General features: G+C 33.8%; 3 protein-coding genes across 9 annotated transcripts; 1 reads left to right on the top strand and 2 right to left on the bottom strand.

The window, feature by feature from the left end:
• Window positions 1–3,481: 3,481 nt before the first annotated feature.
• On the top strand, window positions 3,482–5,702 carry LOC105142235 (probable mitochondrial chaperone BCS1-B). Its single transcript, XM_011049765.1, has 2 exons — window positions 3,482–4,513; window positions 4,924–5,702. The coding sequence occupies exons 1-2, from the start codon at window positions 3,482–3,484 to the stop codon at window positions 5,371–5,373; spliced, it is 1,482 nt and encodes a 493-aa protein (XP_011048067.1). The 3' UTR covers window positions 5,374–5,702.
• Window positions 5,703–6,372: 670 nt separating this feature from the next.
• Window positions 6,373–11,840, bottom strand: LOC105142240 (bifunctional dihydrofolate reductase-thymidylate synthase 1-like). Of its 6 annotated transcripts, none has more exons than XM_011049802.1 (12): window positions 11,491–11,840; window positions 10,276–10,801; window positions 9,807–10,206; window positions 9,638–9,682; window positions 9,382–9,447; window positions 8,895–8,956; window positions 8,718–8,795; window positions 8,457–8,622; window positions 8,258–8,381; window positions 7,549–7,655; window positions 7,216–7,440; window positions 6,373–6,649 (listed from the first exon to the last, which is right to left on the bottom strand). In XM_011049802.1, the coding sequence occupies exons 2-11, from the start codon at window positions 10,704–10,706 to the stop codon at window positions 7,330–7,332; spliced, it is 1,590 nt and encodes a 529-aa protein (XP_011048104.1). In that variant the 5' UTR covers window positions 10,707–10,801; window positions 11,491–11,840; the 3' UTR covers window positions 6,373–6,649; window positions 7,216–7,329. The 6 variants fall into 6 exon arrangements, with proteins under 6 accessions (XP_011048104.1, XP_011048095.1, XP_011048114.1 ...); XM_011049793.1 differs by having other exon boundaries at window positions 10,276–10,795; XM_011049812.1 differs by having other exon boundaries at window positions 11,498–11,840.
• A 7,638-nt stretch (window positions 11,841–19,478) lies between these two features.
• Window positions 19,479–23,500, bottom strand: LOC105142203 (diaminopimelate decarboxylase 2, chloroplastic-like). Of its 2 annotated transcripts, XM_011049730.1 has the most exons (9): window positions 22,866–23,500; window positions 22,337–22,511; window positions 21,544–21,693; window positions 21,132–21,293; window positions 20,863–21,048; window positions 20,152–20,274; window positions 19,971–20,060; window positions 19,649–19,749; window positions 19,479–19,605 (listed from the first exon to the last, which is right to left on the bottom strand). In XM_011049730.1, exons 1-8 carry the CDS (start codon window positions 23,348–23,350, stop codon window positions 19,669–19,671), a joined length of 1,452 nt encoding a protein of 483 aa, XP_011048032.1. In that variant the 5' UTR covers window positions 23,351–23,500; the 3' UTR covers window positions 19,479–19,605; window positions 19,649–19,668. The 2 variants fall into 2 exon arrangements, with proteins under 2 accessions (XP_011048032.1, XP_011048026.1); XM_011049724.1 differs by having other exon boundaries at window positions 19,479–19,749; window positions 22,866–23,499.
• Between the last annotated feature and the right edge of the window lie 1,974 nt (window positions 23,501–25,474).

Genomic DNA, 25,474 nt, shown 5'->3' with positions numbered 1-25,474 from the left:
TTTTAAGAGATTAATTTGATTTTTTTTATGCTATAAAACTATCTTTTTTAGATTTGTCTCCCATCTTTTTTATAAATCATTTCGAGTATGGGTATTATCAGAGAGTACTCTTTTTAAGTTCCCCTTAACCCTTTAAAAATATTTTTTAAATATAATTATTACCGGAGGTCACCCTCTTTAGATTTCTTTTAACCCGTTAGAAATTTTTAATTTGTTATTATTATTTTTTATATTAACACATTAAAATCATCAAAAAATAATTAAAAAATATTAATGTAATATTTTTCAAACAAAATATATTTTTAAAACATACTCAAATATAACTTCAATCACAATTTCAAAAAAAAAATCAAAACCTTAATGAATTTTATCTTAGAATTCACTCTGGACATTCATTAATATGACCATCGTTACTACGATGTTCTGTTCAAAGCAACGTAGCTATTTCTTGAATCCATAATTCCTCCGGACGCGCAAAGACTTGAATTTTCAATGTCCAGGATAGAAACTAATTAGTCAATGTCCACAGAGAAAAACAAACAAAATTGTTGAAAACTATTACAAAATCTTCCCCAGAAAAAAACAAGTCAAGCAACAGTAGGGGTCTCTGAATTGATGCCAAAAATCACCACAAAAAACAGGAGGCAAAAGAAGCCTAGCACCAGTGCTTCTCCATCACGGGGAGCAGTAAGTCTTCCCTCCCTACCATCTAATGGTCAATTCTCGAATACTATATGGTTTAACAGCTCTCTAACACTGTTGTAAAACCAGACCTATATATATATACAAGGAAAAACACAAGTGGCTTGATTAAAAATTTTGGTTTACACTATCTGAGTTGATATAATAAAATATGATTAATCTACACATTAATTTTTTTTAATTTTTTATAAAATGACAATGTATTTATTTTTGTTAAAAAAATTAACAGGCTCGAGCTAACATGATTTCATGTGACCCACTTGGATTAGATTTTATACCTTTACTCTGGTTTTAAAGTTAGGTTGATTTTTTTTAATTAGTGTAAGTGTTTAAATTATCTTGTATATCTCAACTAATTTTATGATTTTTGAAATTTAGACTTACCACACTCAAACCAATAATTTAAAAAAAAAAACAAACTTATAACATAACAAGTTAGCCTAGATCCTTCATGTGAATATGTATAGCTGAAACACGGGTGAAGAAGGATACGCATTTTTCTATGATACATGGCAATCTCTCTTCATTGAATTTTGTTTACAACCACAACGAGAATCCGTTGGGTAGAATTTGGTTCCTTTGAAAGAATACTGTAAATATCCACATAATTTCTAAGCATGATCAGTATAGTATGTACACTGTCAGATTCTTCTACCAGATGGCTCCTCTTTATCAGATGCATCATTTGTATATGGTTCATATAATGATTTTGTTAGAGAAGCTTTGATGAAAGAAAAATGGTCAGTATCAGCTCCACTTTAAATGGCTCTCCTTGTTTAGTTGCTGGAGATTCCAGCATAATCAGACAATCCACAGAAACAACAGGAAGTTCAGGTCATAGTTCCTCTGCTATGAACGATGTCGATCAGTGTCTTGATGATGGCGGACTAGATGATTATTCCTTCACTGGCCACTTTCACTCTTTGGTTTAATAAGAAACTAGCCAATACCATATTCAAAAGGCTGGATAGAGTGTTTTTCAATGATGCGTGGCTCTCTCATTTTTCAAGCAGCACAGTTGAATTGCTGAGTCCAGGAGTCTTGGACTCATCTTCTGAGAAGAAGGTTTCATTAATAAAGAAAGAAAAGAGAAGAAGTTGTTTTTTGCTTTCCCCCCTTTTTTGACTCTCTAATTAATTGTTTTCTAATGGCTCATTTATTGCCTAAACTGCTCTTCTTAAACCGTCTTTCAACCACATAAATAAATGAAAACAGCTTTCGAAATTAATTGAATATGCTTTTCTTGAAAAACAAAACTGCATGATGGAGAAGGTTTTTTTCGGTGGGAAGGAGAAGATTAGGTCTCTAATTTTATTATATTCGAATTTTATTTTGTAGATTCAAAGCAGAACATGAACCATGCTTGAAATCTAAATCGAGTAAAACAGGATCTTAATGCAGGACTTGTCTTTAAATCAAACACATTCTGTCATTTTAGAATGTCTAAATCAAAATTTTAAAAAAATTCTCGTAATGTTGTTAGTCAATAAAGTAATAAAGTAGCATGGTCCCTTAATGATCAAGGGCCAAGTGATGGTGGTATATATCATATTTTACTGAGATATGAGTGAAAATTATGTTTTTTAAAAAATTAAATTTTTTTGTTTAAAATTATTTTTTTATATTGTTTTATTGTTTGGACATTAAAAATTATTTTAAAAAATAAAAAAATTATTTCAATAAATTTTAAATAAAAAACACTTAAAAATCAAGGAATCTCAATCACACGGTGGTTGTGAATTCACTGAGACCAGTCATAGTCGACTTTCATATCAAAAAATTATTTTTTTCTTCGTCAATTTGCTTCAGCTATATATTTTCTATTTCTCTGCAATTTCTGTGGATCCCTTTGCATCGACCAATGCTTCTTTTACGCTTTCTTTACTAGGTAAGGATATGTTTGGAATTGTAACGGTTCTGGTAATTTAAAGTATTTTTGGTTTAAAAATATATTAAAATACAAATATTTATTTTTTAAAATTATTTTTAATATTAGTATGTAAAAATAATCTAAAAATATAAAAAAATTATTTTAAATAAAATAAAATAAAATTTAAAAACGGCACTCCAAACACCATACATAGCCATCAGGCTTGAAAGTGACTCCATCAGAAGAGATACTAGCAAGTTTGCAAGAAACTTCGTAGCAACAACGAATCAAGAACCAAAAACCTAACTACACACTCGACTACAGAGCATGGAAAACACCATTCAGTCGGGCAGCTTGTCCGTTCCCCATCAACAAGTGAGAATTGGACCGTGTTGTTCACTCACAATGTGCAATAGTGAGCATAGAATACCTAACTCCTTGACGACCAGAGTCAGCATGCTAAGTCGTTGGCAAGAGTAGGGGGCAGAGCAAGAAAAAATCCTCTTGGTGGGGCTAAAGTACTCGACGAAAGTTGCAGTTGTTTTCGTATGTTATTTCTATACTTGTTTTTTTTTTTCATTATTGGAATGTTTATTTATATAATTGATTTTTTTATTTCAATAATTGAATAATGAGTGAAATCCTAATTATGACGTTGATCACAAAATGAAAAGCATAAAAGTTTTCGTGGCTATCAAACAAATGTTCTTTGGTGCACAGCATCAATCAAAAAAACCGTCATTCACTCGTCACTCTTTCCTCTGCACTTCGCAAACACCATTCCTACTCTCAGATTTTGCATTATAATAAACAAAGAGTCTCCTCGATAGCATTTGCCAAAGGATCTGAAAGCAACAAACTAAACACCACAAATCCTCCAGCATTAGAAACGCTAAGAGTCCTAAAACCATGTTTCCCAGCAGTTCAGCCACCCAAATACCCTCCGTTAAGACTATGATCTCTGCAGGAGCCTCAGCTGCTGCCACAATTGTGCTCTTCCGCTCCCTTGTTAAAGAGTATCTTCCTTATGAGTTCGAAAACTACATCTTCTACAAACTCAAAACCTTGATCAACTCATTTTCTTCGGAGTTCACTTTAGTTATTGAAGAATATGACAACCTTAACCACAACAATCTCTTCAAAGCCGCAGAGCTCTATCTTGAGTCCATAATTCCTCCGGATGCGAAGAAACTCAAGATCTCACTCACCAAGAAAGAGAGTAAGTTCTCATTCTCTTTAGATAGAAACCAAGAAATTGTTGATACCTTTAATGGGGTTAATCTGAAATGGAAGTTCATCTCAAAACAAGTGCCATTAAAATATATTCCAAGCCCTGATAATTTTAATTCTATGCCAAAATCTGAGGATAAGTTCTTTGAGTTGAGTTTTCACAAGAAGCATAAGGATATGGTTATTGATGTTTATTTAAAGCACGTGATTAAAAAATCAAAAGAAACGAAAGAGGAGAAGAAGAGTTTGAAGCTTTTCTCGCTTAGGCATGACAGGATGTCGGGAGGGAGAGGGGATGTCTGGCAGTCAGTGAATCTTCATCATCCTGCTACATTCGATACGTTAGCAATGGATATGGAAGGGAAGAGGGTGATCATGGAGGATCTTGAGAGGTTTGTGCAGAGAAGGGAGTTCTATAGGAGGGTAGGCAAGGCATGGAAACGTGGGTACTTACTGTTTGGTCCACCAGGGACTGGAAAGTCGAGCTTGATTGCTGCAATAGCTAACTATCTTAAGTTTGATATTTATGATCTGGAATTGACTGATCTTAAGACCAATTCTGAGCTTAGAAATTTGTTGATCTCAACTGAGAATAAGTCCGTACTTGTGGTGGAGGACATCGACTGTTCCATTGAATTACAGGATAGGCTTGCACAAGCCAGGGCAATGATGCCTTCTCGACGTCATCCACCATATGACCAAGTAAACCAGGTACTTATCCCTCTCGATTTTATTTTGCGTTCAGAAACTATATTTTAGTCCTGAGGAGGATTTGATAAAATCCATATTATGATGAGATTACTAGGTATACTAATGAAACATCGTTGACCTTTTCCTTCTTCCAAGTCAAGAATGGCATGGTATTACTGGTTCACACTTTCTTTCCAGATTATGACTGGTTGGATACAGGAGTTTGTGTGATAAGGAGTAATGTCTCAGGCAATGAGTTATATACCAGATATTCTCTTCAAGTAAACAATTTCCATGCATGACTGAAGGTCCTCCCCATACGGGGATCTGATATATAGATGACAAAGCTCAAAACACAAGCTTTTATAGCTATTTTAATGAAGCTTGCAGCGTTTCCCATTCTTGACAGACATGATTTTGTATAGTATCAGGTGACCCTATCAGGATTGCTTAACTTTGTGGATGGATTATGGTCAAGCTGTGGGGATGAACGAATCATAATATTCACTACCAATCACAAAGAAAGACTTGATCCTGCTTTGTTGCGACCTGGTCGTATGGATGTGCACATTCACATGTCCTACTGCACTCCATGTGGATTCAAATTGCTGGCCTCCAACTACCTCGGGTTTACAGAGCACCCACTTTTCCCTTGTGTCGAAGCGCTAATAGAGAAAGCGAGGGTTACTCCTGCAGAAGTAGGCGAGCAACTGCTGAGATACGAGGAGCCAGAGAGTGCTTTAACAGGTCTTATTGAGTTCCTCGAGGATAAGAGCGAAAGACTGAAGAGAGAGGACGGAAACAAAGATAGCAATGGAGAATCAGGAACAGCAGAGGGAAAACTTGCACAAGAGCTTGACGGAACAATGGTGAAGTTGTGAAAAAAGAGCTTGACGAGAGTACTGGTGAAGTAGTGAAAAAAGAGGAAGGTGCACAAGAGCCAGATGGTGAAAGTGGTGAAATTGTGAAAGAGGAGGGTAGGAGTAGGGGAGCAATGGTAAAAGATCCAGTAATTTAAAGCTTATTTTAGGAATGTGGTCGCGCTTGCTAATAAACGTAGAGTTATTTTGGGTTCCCATTTCCTTTCTGTTTGCTTTGTTTACGCACTACTGCTTCCCTGAAAACAGCTTCTTGGGACTTTTCCCATCGGAAGATTCTGTCATTTTTAGATGTTGATTAATCAAACAATTATTACCCGATGATAAACCTAGTTTCAAGCTTGGTTTTTATAGTAACCAAAATTTGGACGGCATGGAGCAAGAGCAAACATGGACAGGATCATAGTCATCACGTCCCGAAACCCTAATCCAAAATCCTCAATTGCTGCCATGCTTGTCCTCCTTCAAAGCAAGCTTTAAAACAGTCTAAATTTATAGTTGTTATTTCCTTAAACAACACAACATGTTTTAACGGACGCATTTAAACAGACCTCCTAGATGGAACAGGGCGACACGTGTGCCAGTAAAATTGCTCCTAAACTTGTTCGTAGGTTTTAATAACCTGACAATCTCGTCCTCACATGATCTCAGATAAGAATGTCTTCTTTCATAACTAACGGTAGTAAATACATTACTTTGTACCCTTACTATCGGATCTCGTTAGAAGCATGCTGCTTCTAGTTTCGCTCTAATTGGAAATCTTTTAATTTTATTCCATTAATTCTTGATATTGATAAAAACCACGAGTCAAGTTTTATTCAAACTAATCAATTTAACTAACAATTTTTACATACATTACAAGTAAAAATGCAGCAGGGAGAAGAACCAGCAGTAAGTTCAGGAATATTTACTTTCATAATCTCGTCGTTTCATTTTTCTTTACTTCCAATAATTCGGGACCTAACACCAAATTCACCAATAGCAAAGCACTGCAAAGGAAAATAGCTGTCCAAATTCCAATCCACTTCAAAAACCAAAAACAAAAGCACTGTCGAGTATTGTTGCGGTTAAAGTGATGGATCCATGAAGAAGAAAACAAGAACGCTTGTTAAGAGAAAAAGAAAATACAGATCCTAAATCACCTTGGAACCACGACTAGGAGTGGAACTAAAGGATTCTCACTATGTAAGCAGTAGCTTGAAGTATATCCCAAACTACCACATTTATATTTGACATTCATTTCACACTCTATAGCATGATGAGCTTCCCACATCGGTGCCTGAAACATTACAAAGAAACCAAAGCTTCAGATCCAAGAATTTGTTGATAATTTTCTGGTATGAATGTTATTATAAGTTTCCCCAAGCACTAATCAAGAACCATAAATCCTTAATCTAAAGGATAGTAAACGGTTCAAACTTCAATCTAGCAGGAAAAAAAAAAGGAAAAAAATTCACCTAATAGCTTAGTGTCTAGAATAATGCCTTGTAGAGGTTGCTACTGTTCTTTCCTTCACCAGCCCTCCAGAGATCCTCAAAGGCCCTAAATCACTAGGTGGCCAGCTCTTTCAGGTGCACCATTTACTGTTTTCACACCACCCATGAGGCATACCAGCCTTACTAAGAGGTCCTACTAAATGATACCAAGTTACATGACTATATCATCAAGTAAGAGGCAACCGGCAGAGGAATTCTAGGTGGCAGGTATGCCAGGCATGGACTGTTATATATCATAGACACAAACCACATATCTATATTGATTGGCATACAGAACCTAGCTAAGGCAAAGCAAAGTTCAGCATATAAAATGCATCCATACCGTTCAGCATATAAAAAGCATTCATACCTTTAAAAGAAGAAAGAGGAAAATTGCAACATATATGTTCTTGCCACAAAACTATGAGCATATATTGCCGAGGGATCAGAGTCTCTAATTTCACTTAATCTTTAATGGAGCTCTCTATACTGCCATTTTCATTTCAATTTTCTGGTGAGGATCATAGCCTATGAGTTCAAAATCATCCGCCACAAAAGAATCAATGTCTTTCTTCTCAGAATTGATCTTCAAAATCTGCATGAAGTAGATAACAGAATCTAATAAAATAGCATAGAGAATGGAAGAAAACATGTAGCAAAATAATTCGAGGTGAATTAGCACAAGTTCTGCTATTATACTTACAGGGAAAGGCTTTGGCATTTTACGAAGCTGCTCCTGCAGAGGCCTGATATGAGTATGATAAACATGAGCATCACCAATCACATGAATGAAATCGCCTGCAACGAGATCTGCACATGACAAGAGTAAAGGCATACAGATTCTGAAGACAAGCAATTGCAATGCTAAAGAGATTAAAACTATTATAAGAATAATCTATTTTTCTAGAGCAGACCGGTATAATGGTAAAAGTCTAGTGCTCGAAACCACAAAATTTTCCATCCTGATAACAGAAACTATGCCCCCAAAAAAAGCACAAAAGAATCCACAAAATATCCCCCCTTAATGTGACTATATCTGAGTCCTTCAAATATTTCCATCAGGGTATGCAAGTTCGCTAATATCATAGTTATAAAAAATCTCTTTCATCAATTTGAATTTGCAAAGGTCCAAAAAGTGGTGTCCTTAACAATAATATGCCACCAGATCCATCAGCAGAGGTCTCCTTTTGTCCATTAAATCATCAGTTCACTGAACGTTTCCATGTGTTATCAACCAAACTACCAATTTAAAGACCAGTAAATCAAATGTCATGGGTCCATTGACTTTTGTGGGTGTCAGTTCACTCATATCACCCTTTCAAATGCCTGAACATGCACATCTAGAACATTAAACACCCTAGCAATTCAACGACCATGATTGGTAAATTAATGGTATGATTGCAAAGACATACCACAGACATGAGCAATAATGTGTGTCAAGAGAGCATAAGATGCAATGTTGAAGGGCACACCAAGGCCCATGTCAGCAGAACGCTGGTACATTTGGCATGACAATTCTCCATTGGCTACATAGAACTGAAATAAAATATCAGGATTAATTGTCAATAAAGAAAATGATTTAGAAAGTAGAAACACAACGTTAATGCAGACCTGAACAAACATATTGCAAGGTGGAAGCACCATCAATTCGAGATCAGAAGGATTCCAAGCTGAGAGTACAATCAAACGATCATTTGGATTGTTCCTGATCTTGTCAATAACATCTAACAATTGATCGAATCCTTGGCCAGTGTAGTCAGCATGCATATCAGTATACCTAAAAAACATGTAGCATGTATGCAACACAATTACCCCGATACTCTTTCTTGTATGATCCTACAGCTAAACATCCATAAAGGAAATTCCACAAACCTAGCACCAAAGTGTCTCCACTGGAACCCATAGAAAGGTCCCAAGTCACCCTCCTCTCTGTCCTTTAACCCAACACTGCTATTACAATTAAAAATATCATTTAGAAACTGCATATATGAGCAGTGGTTAAAATATAAAAATAAGCAGAAATAAAGGAAACTAAAAGCTAATATGTGCCTGTCAAGATAATCTCTGGATGCATTGCCATCCCATATGTGAATACCCTTTTCCTGAAGGACCTGCTCATGGTAGCAGCATTTAGAATTGGGTTTCATACAGCTATATTCTGTCATCTACAACTAACATTAGAGGAAGTCTTCAAGGACTATTATAGAGAACTCATGCAAATAGAGTGACTTTCATATGATACACAACAGTATTTGACGGTCAGCTGGAAGCTGTAGCAGAAACAAATAATACATGCCAAATAGCAAATCTTGCAACCCTGACATTCCTACATGCAGCTAAATAATCATAAATATCATACTCTAAAGCAAGATAGGAAGAATAATACATCAGTCACTTTGCAGCGCCAATCACATGGTAAAGTTTCTAAAACAACTGGTGACCAATAAAAACTGATAGCTCCCATCCACTCCCATCAAAACATAGAAGACTGGTAGGAAGAAATGGAAAATAAAGCATACAACTAAGATAAGATTACCTTGGCATTTGTTGAACCACTGATGAACCACAAGAGCTCTTCAACAACACCTCGCCAAAATACTTTCTAAAAACAAATTGAAACAGTTTGTGTCAACTTATAAATGCGATAAATAAATGGTTCTTTTTCTTTTTAAGTTGACCTCATAGTGAAGCATGAGTGAATCCAGATTAGTGAGAAAGAAAGAAGGAAATGTATACAGAAGAACTAATTTGGTTACAGAAATAATAACAAGTAATAATGAAAATAAACGTGCCTTTGTTGTAAGAAACGGAAAAGTTTTGCGCAGGTTGAACCGCATCTGTGTATCAAATGGAATAAATTGATCAATTAGCAATCATAATTAACTAAAAAAATTGTAATTGCATGGACTCATAATTTAAGAAGCACAGACAGAAATGTAAGCAATCAAGGGTTGATGTTACCTGGCAACCAAATTTTGATGAAGTACCAGCTCCTGTCCTGCCATCCTTCAAATTGCCATCATTGATGATGTCTTGAACCAGTCTGAGATACAAATACTCCTCGTGTCTCTCAAAAACCATCTTGGGAAGGAACGAGAACCTTTTTACCTCAAACTCACTGTTTTCTGAATTACCATCAGAGCTCACACCATTATTTTGACTATGGGAATCGACCGCAGAACTCCTCACTCGAACATAAGTTGTAAAGCAATATCGTATGTCATTTTCCATCTTGGGAAAAGAAGAGCACCAAGGCTGAAATACAGAGGTATCAATTGCAGGGATAAAAGTATCGCAATCAAAATCCATCTCAATTTCTGTAATGTGGATAGCATCACATCCAGGCGCATTCAAAGATTCCCTGCATTAAAACATGATCAATACAAGAAAAAATCATCCATAAACTAATCCAACTTTCCAGAGCACAAACCTTAATATCTGACCACCTCCAGTTACAAACACTTTCTCGATCGACAGAAAATAAGGAGATGCAGCCAACAACTCCAAGGCTGAACCCATGCTTCCACAAATCACAACATTCTCATCGGTAGCAATATCAAAACTTCCAGAACGAGTCAAAACAACATTAAGCCGACCAGGGAAAGGCCTGTGCTCAAGTGGAATACTTTCCCAGGTCTTCCTTCCCATTATAACCGCATTCTTCTTCCCAGGATCAGACGTGGTCAAGGTCACATCCTTAAAAAACTTGACATCCGAAGGCAATTTCCATGGTTGCTTCCCATCTTTCCCTATACCCATGTCCTTGGTGGCAGCCACGACCACTTGGTAAGTTCTTCGAGGATCAGGCTGCTGCGTATTCACATTTCCATTGGAAAGGTTTGCCATAGAATCCCCAAACATGGTCGAATAAAAATCACAGGAAAATCTCAAAAAAGAACGCCTCTTAACCTGCACTGCACGCTCAACTTTTTTTGGTAGAGCTGTAAGCCCTGAAACTGGCAAATAACACTTTCACTTCAATACATCCAAATTAATTAATTTAATAAATAATCCCTAGATGATAAAGGAATTTAATAGATAATCCGTAAATAATATATTACAAAGCAAAATCAATAACAGTAAACTTCACAATTTTTACCTAAATAGATAGAATTTGGAAATCTATAACAAAAACCAAAAATATTAAGTCTGAAATGCTAAACTAAAAAAACAAATAATACGACCTCTTCGATCTATCAAAAACAATTGATGATCCAAAAACATACACTGGAAGGTAAAATAAAGAACAGTAAATTTCACAGTTTTTACGCATATTACCAGTTAATAAAATTCACTAGAAATCTAAAAAAATATGTCAATTTTGGGTACAATTTCTTGTGATTAATTTTTATGAAATAGAATAGGAGTGGTGAGATTTCAAATCATGACCACCTAGTTAACAAAACTCTGATAACGTGTTAAAATAAAAAAATTGCATGTCAAAAAAACCATATCAACTTAAAAACTTAAAGCCTAAAATATGATTTATATAATTCCATATCAAAATAAACTAAACTAAACTAAACTAAACTAACTAGAACAAGACAAAATAAAATCCATAACGCCAACAACAGATTAAAAAATAATAAAAAAGAGTTAAAATTACAGGGGAATTGAAAAAAGAAAAGAGGACAGAGAAACGTGCAATATACGCAGATAAGACAGAATGCAACATTTTGAGTAAGTGAGTAGCTGATCTCAGAGTGAATCACAGAAGTCTTGATAGCTTGAAGCCCTAACTTTCAGTTAGGCGTTTGGTGAAAATGAGAGTGGCTTTTGTTGGTGCTAGAGTGAAGATGAGTAAAACAGATGGCGAGAGAGAGAGGATGCGGGTGAAACAGGGAGCTAAAAAAACCGCTTGCTTCTAGCTTTTGATCTCTCTGCTCTCTCTCTGTTTCTCTTTCGTTTTCAATGAGGGGAGCGAGAAAAAAGAAAGAAAATCCAAAAGCACGGTAGACGCGGGGTACCGCCAAAGTGAAAGAAAATATAAGCGCGCGCGTGCGTGGGCATCTGCCTAAGGTGTCCCCTATTTATTACGGTGTGAGCATGTATACCCCTCATCGATTGATTGAATTAGTTTTCAACGTGATTCTTCCGTCTAAAATAGTTAACAGATCCGTTACAATTATCATCGTAATTTATCACGTTCACTGTTTATGTAAATCCAAAAATAACAAGATGATGATTCTGTAAATAAATTCACAGTGGAAGCATACTTATTTACCACGCGAGCTAATATATTCAAGATATTTTAATTTATATCATAGTTTAAAAAAATACGAAAGTCATATTAAACTGCAAAATTATACTATAAGATTTGTAAAACAAATTATCTTATTGTAAAAAATGTTTCAAAAAAATACAATTTTAAATAAGTGTTACAGGTATATATTTACAATGTCAAGTGTACTTTTACAACTACGGCCCAAATGAAAGCTGGTCTGTTTGAAATTATTTTTAAGTTTTTTGATATTTATAATATATTAGTGTCAAAAATAAATTTTAAAAAATAATAATAATTTAATATATTATTAAATAAAAGATATTTTAAAAAATCACCATTATATTTTCAAATATCTTTTAAATATATCTGGATTATCTTCGTAAATTTTATTGAGTGCACGGCGAGTGCATCATAAGATTTATTCCCGTAAAAATGTATTTTGCAAACTAAAAGTGATCTAAACTTTGAAATAACTTGAGAAAATTTATACCTTCTGTTACTTTATTTTATTTTATTGATAATAAATTTCTCTTTAATGGCGGTTTAAATAGCCTGTTCCTTCTGTTACGTTATTTGTCTCCGAATACCTGCATGGCGGTGAAATGAAAATGGGCCGCGAAGCTAGGTTGCTGCTTTTGCCATGCCTGAAATGGCAGGAAATTCATAAAGGAACTAATTACGTAATGACACTTGTCAATACCACATTGTTCCATTTTTAAATGACTTCTGACCTTACACTTGCCACTAATCCACGAGGGTTGTCACTGGTCAATAGCTTTTTTTGATGGACTCCATTATCATGGATCAAAGACAAGGTGTTCCTTCAACGTTACGGGTGGAAGGTGAAATCTCAGCCGTTGACGTCAGAATCGTGAGACTTGTTGTCTGTGATGTGTGTTGTGATTTTCGAGAATCTTTTCGGACACAGATCTATCCTTGCTATATCAGGAAATGTTGAGAATGTTTGCGTTGTGGGATGCAACAGTTGATTGGAACGTGTACCACAGCTAGTGGTCCAAAGAGGAGAAAAATAAATTGATCCCCGTGATATTTTTCTCGTCCTCGAATTTTATTTTGTTAAGAACCCATCCACAGGTAACGAAGAACTTCTCTAAAATAATAGACTCTGGGATGCCAAATGCATTCACGATTTCATAAATGGTGAATTTAGACAGTTTTTCTGAAAATGCATAAACATCCTCGAAGTTATGTAATTTAAACTACAGTCATGGCAGATCAAGAGGTTTAATTTATTGTTATGTTTGGTAATCTTATATCATCACGCGTTGTTACTCCTTTTTCTTTTCTTTTCTTTTTATTCTCCGTCTGCATGATAAATAGTTGTTTGGTAATCTTATATCATCACGTTGTTACTCTTTTTTTATTTTTTTTTATTTTTATTCTCCGTCTGCATGATAAATAGAATTTACCGAACAAATCTTTATCTTCATTTTGTAAAAGGTGGCAGGATTTTTATGCTCGATGAGAAAATGGCTGCTATTATTCTTCATTGCAACGTGATGCATGTGACCCAGTACTTGTTAAACCTATTTGACAAGGTATTCTCCCACCCAATCCAAACTCATTTATTAAATTAAATAACGGGTCGGGTTTTTACTATCCTTTGAAAGTTAGCATGATCCGAAAGTATGGGTAAAGTGTTCTTAGATATCAGCTAAAATGGGGGGGGGGCATGGCAATGTCAAGATCATAATCCAGAGATGCATGGGCAACTAGCACTAGCTTGCTCGGAGTCGATGTTAGTTTCGGTTCCGAGTAGATGGTTGTTCAGTGGCTGTCAAAGTCATGCACGGATAAGATAGGACCACTAGGAAATTGCTTTCTCTTGGCCATCTTTTCTTTCCTTCTCATAGGGCTAAATTATTCGTTTTTCACGAATAAGGGAAGAAAAGTGGGTGTGGTGAAGACAATTCACGCGGGGAAATTGATATTTTTTGTGCAGTGATTGATGGATTAAGCATCTAATCAATTCAATTGACTGAGCATCGAACTTGCCCTCGCATTGAAGAAAGTAAGCATATTTGCTCCCTGTCAATTTACTAGCGAGAATTTCTTTGCCGTGGCCTTGGCGCGGCCACGGCAGAGGCACCCTGAAAGTCTCTCTCTTTTTTGTTCTTTTTTTTTTACACTTACATTTAAAGATTATCTCCTAGTAAGCAGTTTTTTGGTTCCTTCAAAAATAATTTATATTTCCCTGTGATCTTTCTATGCTTTAGCATATTTTCATTCACAACACTCCAGCTCCGCTTGAAAGGAAACAACAAAGGAGAGCAAAAGGATACAGTGACCACAGAGGGAGTTACATTCGAGCCTTTGTAGTTGGAAACATTCAAATAAAGGCATCCGCTCCTCTTTTCTATACTCCATTGGCCAAAAAAAAAAAATAGATAAAAATCCCAGGGTGTCAAATTATCGCAATATAAGTAGTATAATCTTTAAAACTCCAATTAGATATTGATCTCGTCAGCTCTTATATTTTAATAATTAAATTTTAATATGCGCGTGTGTGTGTGTGTGTTAAATAATAAATTACGAGCCTAAATATAAATTCAGTTTTTTTACGACCTCCAGTCCATTCATGTCTATTACAGGCCTAGTAAATACAAAGAAAAGCTACATCCCCATCACGTCTATTAGCCCACTCATGTCTATTTATATACAAACAGCATTAACTTCGTTTGTAAGGTTAGAGATTTATTTTTGTAGAGCTCTTCTTTTTCCCCGTCAGGGACACCATTCTTCTTTTTTACTCTCACTCTTCTTACATAATACTTGGATGCTTTGTTGTTTTTGAATTTATGACGTTAGGGTTCCTTTTTTTTTAGTAATCTTCTTTCTTTTTGCATTTTAATATATATATAACATTGTTATGTAAGTTGATGATAGGAAATTTTGAAAAAATATTCTCCTCAACATTAAGTCCAAGATCTAGCATGTCCAAAAATATTCAAGAAAAAAATTAAATTTGACTCAACCTTTTAACCAGATTGTATCTCAAATTATATGTTTTTGGATGATGCAAAGTCAATATTTTTCATTATTTTCTTTTCAATCTTGCTAGCCCTGGCTTAGGTCATTTGGGCTGATTTTACCGATCAAAGTTTTAAAATTTGTGAAGGTTTTGTTTGTTTTTGTATTTAAAAAAATTTAATTTTTTTGTTTTAAATTAATATTTTTTTTATATTTTTAAATTATTTTGATGCACTGATATCAAAAATAATTTTAAAAACATAAAAAATATTATTTTAATATATTTTTTAATAAAAAATATTTTAAAAAATAACTGCATTCTAAAAAAAATCCAAATAATTTGTCTTGACTTGAGAAGAAAAAGAAGAGAAAAAGGAAAAAGAAAAAAACACGAGGGGAGGGGGGATGAACACGCCAACCAACCATAATAAAAAACCACATGATAACCATCTAGGTGGTGGCCAAGTAGTAAGGACTTGGGATCAAGGGGTTTGCTCCCTCTGTAGTCTCAGGTTCGAGTCCTTGGTTGCTCATATGATGGCCACTGGAGGCTTACATGATCGTTAACTTCAGGGCCCGTGGGATTAATCGTGATACGCGCAAGCTGACCCGAACACCCACGTTAATCTAAAAAAAAAAAAACCACATGATCCTTTACTAAAGAGAAGCAAAGACCAATTCATATGTCATCTCCTAAATGGTTCGGGCCATTTAGAGCTCTATCGTGTCTCTTTAGTTCCTTTACCTCGTGTTTCTTCCTTGATTCCTACGAAATCTAACCAATTATCTTTATCGTAATCTTAATCTTTGAGTATTTCTATAAAAGAAGTGGATTTTTTAACCGTACAGGATTTTATTCTTTGTCCTTTTAAATATTATCACGAAGAGTTGTATAAAATTTTATATTTTTTAATTTATTTTTGTTGTTGATGATTTAGTTGTAATTAAAAATCAATTGGTTTTAATTTTTTATAAAAATATGAAATAAAAAAAAAACTTAAATAAAATAAATATCAGATATAAGTGACATGCTATAAACTTTATAAAATATATATCTTAATCCTTAAATTTTAAAAATTAAGTTAGATATACAATTTTAGTATCTCAATAGTTTTTTAATTTAGTTTTGATAAAAAAAAAAATTCTAGTTTCTACCAAAAAAAATCACGGGATTCCGATGATAGAAAGAGAAAAGTGTTATTGACTCCAATTTAGACTGTTAAAATGAATGATCTTTGTATCAAATGATTCTATTGGATGAAGAGAATTCATATTATGTGTTTTTTCACCTTTAAAGTTTGTGAAAAAATATATATGAGTTTGGATTGATTTTTGATTTTTTGAACCTATTTTTAGGCTATGAATAGGTTTGCTACGATTCCTATATTGTTTTATAGATGTTTCTAAGTTAAAAAATGTATTAAAAATAATATTTTTGGTAAAAAAAACTTAAGCTCCACATAAAAACTTGTCATCTAATTTTTCTTTTCAAAACACTTTGGCAAATAACATGTTTTTCGTTTTAATTACAATAAATAAATAAATTAAAGGCTCAATTGTGCGGCATGTGAGGCCTTAACAAAATAGATTAGGTAGGCTGGCATAGCTTGCCAGGCCTACCAGTACATAGTTTTCACTTCTTTTATTTTTCTAGTTTTTTTAATAAAAATAATAGTAATTATTGATTTATTTTTTAAAATCATTACATTTTCTCTTTCATTTTATTTGGAGAACCTCTTTAATTAACAATTATATTTTCTAGTTGTACATTTAAATTTGAAAAGTTTTTATATATATATATATATATATATATCTCTTTTTATATTCGTAAACTTTATTTTTTAAAATAAATAAATTTATTTCAAGATAATATTTTTAACATATGCAATCTTTCGTAATGTTTTTACCCTTTCACTTTATTTGATCAATTTAATTTACATCTTTATTTTTATTATTGTTTTCTTAAATAGAAACTATATATTTTAATAAATAAATTTAAAAAACACAACTTAATAATATATCTTATCTTTCAAGATTCAATATTTTGATCCATACTATACGTGCCTTTTGATTTTTAAAATTTTAATTTTACATATCATTAATAACCTTTTACTTATTTATTTATAAATATAATTCTTGATTTATTTGATTATACATACACATAAATTTCTTTACTCGAAGTTAAATCTTTTAAACTATAAAATTTTTAAAAACCAAGAGTTCGTCTCCATTATCCACTAGATCGTAGGGCAAACTTCAATTTAACCCTTATAAATTCATCTATATTTGACTTTTATCCTTATAGTTTAAATTTCCCCGGTGTTATCTTCAAGTTATATACAAGTTCCAATGCTATCCTAGTCATTAAGTATTAAATTTGGTTTTTCAGTTCTTCTGAGGTTTCTTACTGTTCCTGTAACATATCAGACAACTCATGGGGACTTGAGAGGGGGGGAAGTGGAAAAATAAAACAAAAAATATGAAAAGATAGCCTTTTTGTTTGCTAGTCAGTAAAATTGAAACTCTCAAGGAACCACAAGGGCAAAAGTGGAAAATTGTAATACCTGCCGATTGATGCTCTTAGGTTATAAAAAGTAGTTTTTAGAGATGCCTGGATTCTTCATCCTCATTTCTTTTCCCTACCTAAAAAGGATACGAGTAATATACAGACAGTATGGTTACCATGTTGAGCTGTGCACACGAGTGGTGAAGAATATATTGTGCTGGTTTATAATAGGATGGTAGATTATCACCTATTTGATTTTGAAATTACTTTTAAAAAAAATTAATTTTTTTAAAAATATTTTTTGATATATTTTTTTGATGTTTTTAAATCATTTTAATATGCTAATTTTAAAAATAATTTTTTTAAAATAAAAAAATTAGATTAATATATTTTTAAATAAAAATCACTTTAAAATATAATTGCAACCATACTTTTAGTAACATGAATAAAAGCATTTTATCTGCTAGTTAACTAGTAAATTTCAAAATTATTAAATTCAATGGATTTATGGTTCGGTTTAAAATCTTTAAATTATAAATTGAATATTTTAACTTGAGTTAATAATAACATCATTTTAATCTTTAAAAATTAAATTAAAATAATATTATTAATGAAGAAATAGATTTACATGTTAGGCTGACCTAGTGTCACACCGAGTTGAACTTTTTTTCAAACTCAATCTAAGTTACAAGTCAGGTCGACTAGTTTATATCAATTTAGCATTGCGGTTGAAGCTGCTTTCTCCGCTAGTGAATGGGTTATGATGAAGATTACGGGAGCAGCAGTCCAAATAAGAGGACAGAACAGGGGTTGGTGAGAAGAAGCAAGAAGATATTGTTAGTAGCCAATAGGCTAAAGCTTTGCCAATGGGCAATCTCTGACCTGACAAAGGTCAAGGAGCCAAACCAACGAACGAGGCCCCGAGAAGACAATCTATTTGATTGCGTGAATGAATCTCACAAAGCTCTCCTAACGGAGAATCCAAGATAGCAGCAGATAATGACCACAGCTCCAAAATGCTGACGACATTAACTTCATTGTACATTTAAAGCATAGGTGGGAGACATTATTTCTATTGTTTTCTTGCATCAACTTTTTTCTTAGTTGATTATAGATTGATAATTTCAGTTAAAAAAATTAATTAAAAAATCAATAATATTATAGTTAATTAGTGATCTAAATAAAATAAAAAAGAAATAATATGAATTAATAAATTAATAACATGAAAAAAATAAATTATCTTAGAACAAAACTTTTTAATACAAGGAGAAAATCACTGAATAATAAGAATAAAACCTAAACCTAATGACAACTTGATTGTTTCTTCCGCTCCAAGTTTCCAATTAGCAAGGCTCCAAGTTTCCAATTAGAAAAGCTCCAAATTAAGTGAAACCTAAATTCTAGAAGAATAGAAGAAAACACACAATTTGGCCCCGTAAAACTCAAGGTTTTTCTCACCTGTCATGCTTACATGATGTAAATTGTAACATAATTAATAAATATATGACAAATATTAAAAAAAAAAATTCTTTTAATAAATGCTAGGAAAATATAAACTCATTTTCCGCTATCTCTTAACGTAGGTTTTCTTTAACAGGAAGAGAGGAAATAAATAATTTAATTTAACAGTGTCAAATATAAGACAAGACTATTGCTAAATATCCCTTTAAAAGTAATACTGATATCTAATTTAATAATATTTTAAATTTCAATACAATATTATTTTATAATAAAAATTATATGTCAAATGATAGAAAATAAAAATATAGGCAAGAATAGAAATGGTATAAATTATTTTGTTTAAATGAGTTTTTTAAAATATTTGTGACTATTATAAAAAATAATGATAATTTTTTTATAGAATATTTTAATTTTTATAACCATTAAGTCAAAACTAATTTCAAAAGTCAAATTTAGTTAACTCGCAAACTCCTTATTATTTTACTGATATTACGAGGAAACTGACGATTTTGACAACAATGCAGCTGCTAATTGAATATCTGGATTGTACATAAAAACCAGCAGGGTGGGAAATGCAGATTACACGACAGAGGCAAAAATTAGGTCTAATTGCCTCAGCAGAAATGGTTACAAGTCTGCAATCAAAGACCCTCGAAGAATCGAATATGGTCTTCAAATGTCTCTCCCTGTCGAATTTTGGACACTGATCCATCATCTTCAACCTAAAAACACAAATTCAAAATCTAAGAACCATTATTCTGGCCAAAAACCATTTGAACAGCATAAATCATAATTTTTTTATTGTTAATGAGATGTTCCAAAATTTAACAGCAGTCTTTTGTTATATAAAGACATTAGCAAACAAACGATATGAGTTAGCGAGACAAACATTCTAACATGATTTATAACTCAAGGCATTGTAAGATCCAAAGTTATTCCATACCCAGTACTCAGGAGGGCGCATCTTGAGATTGTATGTGGACGCCATACTCATACAGTAAGCACCTGCATCATGAACAACCAAACCAGCTCCGTGCAGAAAAACTCTTGATAAGAAAATGTTAATTCTTGCTGCAAACCACAACAAAAGAAAGGGGAGGGCAATAAAAAAGAAGAAGAATAACCTTAGCAGGAGTTGGAAGTTCTCTATCCTTTCCCAGGAAATCTGCTGACTCACAGACAGGACCAACCACATCAAAAGTTGAAACTTCAGCCTTGGGTGATGCAGGAGAAACAAGCTCTATGTGCTGAAACCAAACACAAAACGAGTCAACTCCAAGCCAAAAAGAAAACAACAGTGTAATGACATTCAAGTGGGGAAAAAGAAAAAAGAAGCCCCCCTAGTAACTAGAAACAGTTGTCAAAAGGGAGATAATACAAATACATATAGCAACATGAAAGCCTGAGGAAACCCAAATTTCTTCACTCTAATAAGATATTATATCGATCTATAGCAATAGATGTGTAACTACACGTAGACATTAGCAGCAGGCCATCCTGAAAATAGTCAAACATCACCACCAACCTGAAAGAATGTCAAACATAGTTTAGACACCCAAATCATTTTCAAGGCAATCATTCAGTACCGCCTAAAATCCTAGTCATAAGGCAAACGAAAGTGTTATTGTATTCTTCTAAAATATACATTACAACAAGGCTAGATCAAAACTGGATGCCTAAACCATCATGATATCTAAGTGTTGCTATCAAGTAACCACTTTCAGATGACAAAATATTTATAAAAAAAAATGACATCATAATACACTAAAATAATTCCTGTAGTCAAACATAACAAACTCAATATTAAAAAGGGTTTATCATGTTCCAACACTTACTTGATAAGCATCATAAAGACTAGGACGGATAAGTTCAGCCATGCTGCCATCTATCACAACAAAATTTTTTGTTCCATTAGTTTTAACCCCAGTGACCCTGTTCACCAGGCAGCAAGTATTTGCAATGAGAGATCTCCCAGGTTCAATAATGAGATTGAGATCTCGTGAGAGCACCAGTTCACGAACCTAACACAAAAAACCCATAATGTAAGTATTGAGACTGTAAATATCAGAGTGTACTGAATATGATCTAAGAAAATGATTCTTACAGTGTCAATGAGATCTCTTGGAGTAGGAAGGACAGCACCAGAATGATAATAATCTATACCCAAACCACCTCCAATGTTTAAGTAATCAACCTCAAAGCCCTGGGCTCGGATTTCATCAATGTAGTTAACCATAAGAACTGCAGCATCTCTGAATATGTCCACCTAAAAGACATAAAAAAGAGAGGTTCAACTTGGACATTCAAACACTAAAATAATTGTTATGTAGAGAAAATACATGAATGAATTATATATGCCCCAGAAAAATGTAGAGAGTGGTGTTAATAGAAGTAAATAGAATAAGAAAGAATGATAAATGATAAATATATGTCAAGCATTCATAGCCAACAATTAGTAGAAAGGACGCACGCGCACAAGCACACACAAAAGAAAAGAGCATTCGCAGTTGAGATACCTTGGTGATGGTTGATCCAAGATGGCAATGGGCCCCCACAAGCTTCAGATCATTAGGGTGTGCCTTCACAGCATCCAGAAACCATTGCAGCTTCTCATTTCTAATACCAAATTTAGAGTTCTTATTCCCAGTAGCAACATAAGGATGGACCTGAGGAATACAAGCACAAAGTATTTGATTACACAAAATGCATTTGAAACCCAGAAACCTCCACCAAATCTCTATCACATAACTTTAGAAACTTAATCAGCACAAACTTAAATGTCCACAAATTTATAATATTGATTTTGAAGCATGAAAAGGAAAGCTTATCAGGAATAAAGGATTAAAAATATGATGACAGATCTGGATGAAGTGGTGGTGGAATGAGAGATAAAATTATTCAGTAACATTATGGACAAAAATAAGAGTTGCAGTGTTGTTAAAGGCAGTAAATTTGGAGTTCCAAAAGAATGCAGTGTTGACAAGGATTACATTATAGAGCTGCAGCAGATGAAAAGGTGTTGAGCATACACTGCCTGTACATTTATATTATTGACTCAAAAATAGCTAGAGGCTCCATCAGTTCCAACTTCAAATTTCTAACTGATTCTCTGCACAAAAATCTCATTTATCTAACTTCACATAGGCCATGAATTAACTCATTCAAAGAACTCACGCTAACTTCACATAGGCCATGAATTAACTCACATGACTTTTGTGGTGCCAGTTTTAAAATATATGAACAAATCAGCAAGCATTATCGTTTTCTGCACCATCAAAATCACTTGCTCATATGGTAGCTATTACATACCTGAGGGTCAACATCTGGGTTGATCCGAAGTAGAACATTGACCTTCTTGCCAGCAATTCTAGCAGCAGCCACAATATTTTCCAAATCGAATTCACTATCCACGTTAACAAAAACACCTTCTTGAGCAGCTAAAACCAAATCATCCAACAGCTTTCCATTTCCATTAAAAATACACCTGTCCATCCACACATTACCCCTAAAATCAGACCACAAAAATTCCCACAAACACAACACCAATCACCTCTCTATAACACAGTAACCTAAATCCCAATCTACCATGAAACCAAGCTCATTTAAATTCGGACATAAAATTTCAAAACTGACCGAGTCATACACATCAAAACAGTAAAAGAAGCAAAAACAAGACAGGACTGGATCCCAATGACACAAAATATATTTAAAAGACACATACTTTGCTTCAAGTTAAAATACAAATGAGGAAACAAGGCCTAGTCTTCCAATAACCCAGCACACATATAAGGACACAAACTCTTTACACAAATGCACAATAAAATCCACATAGACATACCTCGTAGGATCGAAACCGGCACGGAGAGCCAGCCTAAGCTCGTTACCACTAACCAAAACAGCACCACAACCCAACCCTCTCAAATGCTCCAAAATCTTCAAGTTATTATTAGCCTTAATAGCATACCCAATGATAGACCTCAATCCTTCTAAAGCATCTTTATAAGCCTCAACATTTCTAGTAATCTGTGGCTTACTGTACAAATAAAATGGTCTCTTCTCAACACTCTCCATAATCTCCTGAACCTTAAGATTCTCACAGTAGAGAAATCCATCTTGGGATTTTGTAAAACAATGCTTAAACTGTGTGGTTTTATTTGTTGTGGCTGTAGCAGGGTTTTGCTGGGATATAACTGCCTTGAGAGAGTAGCTTTTTGAGAGTTTGAAAGGCAAAGTTGGGTTTTTGGGAAATGGGTTATGGTTTAGAGAGTGAGTTAGGGTTTTGGAAATGAAGGGTGAGTGAGAGAAATTAGTAGCAGCCGCCATTGATAGAGGTGAAGCGAGTGTGAGAGAAAAGTACTTGTATTTAGGGTTTTACAGCGAAGCGTCAATGGGAAAGTCAGATGAATAGTAGCAGGCAGCAGAGAGGTTACGAGCTGCCTGCCGTTGGAATTTTATGTTGCATTTCATGACGTGTTACCATTAAAGAAATATGTTGTAATAGAGTTTGAACAACAATCAGAATACTTGTCGTTTCCATGGCTGCTTGCGAGTAGCATTTTTTTTACAAAAAATCACCAGATTTTGCACTTTTCATCTTAAAATTTACCGTTTATATACACCTTTTCTTTTTATTCAATTACACGTTCAATTCCAAGAATAAAAAAAGATCAAACCCAGAAATTTGTAAATATCATGTACCCAGAAAGAGGAAAAGGGAAATGAAAAAAAAAAAAAACCCAGCTACCAAAGCACGAAACATGCAGCGGCAGAGGGACGCTTTTGCTGGCAGATTGATGAAAGGCAACTGAAACGACATGTCATGTCATGGTGCGATATACAACAGGTCAACTACTCTGCTCGCCAAGAGCGTGAATCACCCATTAATTTACCTCGTCAGATTTTGTGTTTGTTTCTAAAAATTATTAATTATTAAACATATACGTTAATAAAAAAAAGAAGAAGAAGAAGAAGAGGAGCGTGAATCAACCATGTAATGGCATCAGCAAAGCTTCAAAAATAAGAGCTAGCTACTGTAAGAGGATTTCAAAAATAAGAGCTAGCTACTGTAAGAGCATGCTGATACTCCCATGGTATACGTGTACCCTCGAAGGCCCATTATCTCCCATCAAGGCTCTTCTACTTGGATCAGCTTCATGCTGTAGGAATAAGTAACCCATCCTAGATAGAAATGGATAAGAAGATCTTGCTCGAGGAGAAAGCCGAAGAAACACATAGATATAGAAGTCTCGAGCATAGATAGGCGAGCCCAACCAAAACTTGGAGAGCCTATCATACTTTACACCATTTACAAGAATCGACAAAATGTTTAGTTTATGAGGGTAGTAAATATAGATTTTGAAATATATTAAAATAATATATATTTTTTATTTTTTAAAATTTATTTTCAATATTAGCATATCAACACAGTCTAAAAACAATAAATAAATATTAATTTGAAACTAAAAAAAATTCTAAAAACATGATTAGAATACAATGTTAGATAAGATTTAAATGTAAGAATGCCTCAATTTTATTTTATTTTTTCTGTTGAGCGATATTCTATGTAAATCATCAAGGTCACACATCCCTTGTCAATATAGTTTAGTGGCATGATAATAAATAATTCTACTATGATGCAACAAGACAAGAAAGAGAATTTAGACCTAGATTTTAGATTATCAAATACTCTCTTCTTCTATCTTAGATTCTGCGGTTTATCTAATAGTATTTGTATTATTTATTAAGTATTTTCAAGCGTCATCCCCCCTTTCATACATGCACTTAGGATTCCCTAACCCATTAGAAGATTTATTTTACAGTATCCCAGTGATCTTAATCCTAGACAATCACTATTTGCCATCCATTTAGCTGTGAAAGAACAACATCATCCTTGAAGTTTTTTCGAATTCATCACATGCTTCATTGGGTAAACAATTTGCAAGAGCTTTTAATTTTCTTCTCTTACACGAGCCAGCAAGTACATATATATATATAGATTGGCATGCCGTCCTCAAGAGGCATTTTTCAAATAGATCATCTTTTCAATGGACTCGTTAGTGCAATTAGTGAAGTTGTGGAGCTCCACAAACAAGCAATTGACTTGTGCATCCTAACCTTGATGCAACACAGTGGCTCTGTGGTCGCTTTAAAATTATAAAATGTCAAAAAGCTTTCGTGATCATGGTTACCGAATGCCGACAATTTCATAGAACAAACCATCTTCAAACCATATCACCACCCAAGCAACCTCGTAATTTATTAGATAAATACGTGAAATGAACATGTATAGTGGATATACACGACAAATTGTTATTCATAATAAATACATTAAATGTAGCGGTTATTCTAACTAGATATATTATATGCCTGAATATCACATCCATAACCAAGCATGTATATGTTTGTAACGTGATTCAAATAATTTTTGTAAAAATGTACGCTAAATTT

The sequence above is a fragment of the Populus euphratica genome, unplaced genomic scaffold, assembly GCF_000495115.2.
Source record: "Populus euphratica unplaced genomic scaffold, PopEup_1.0 scaffold3.1, whole genome shotgun sequence".
NCBI lineage: Eukaryota > Viridiplantae > Streptophyta > Magnoliopsida > Malpighiales > Salicaceae > Populus > Populus euphratica.
The sequence above is the reverse complement of the archived record's forward strand: the minus strand, read 5'-3'. Positions and strand labels throughout refer to the sequence as shown.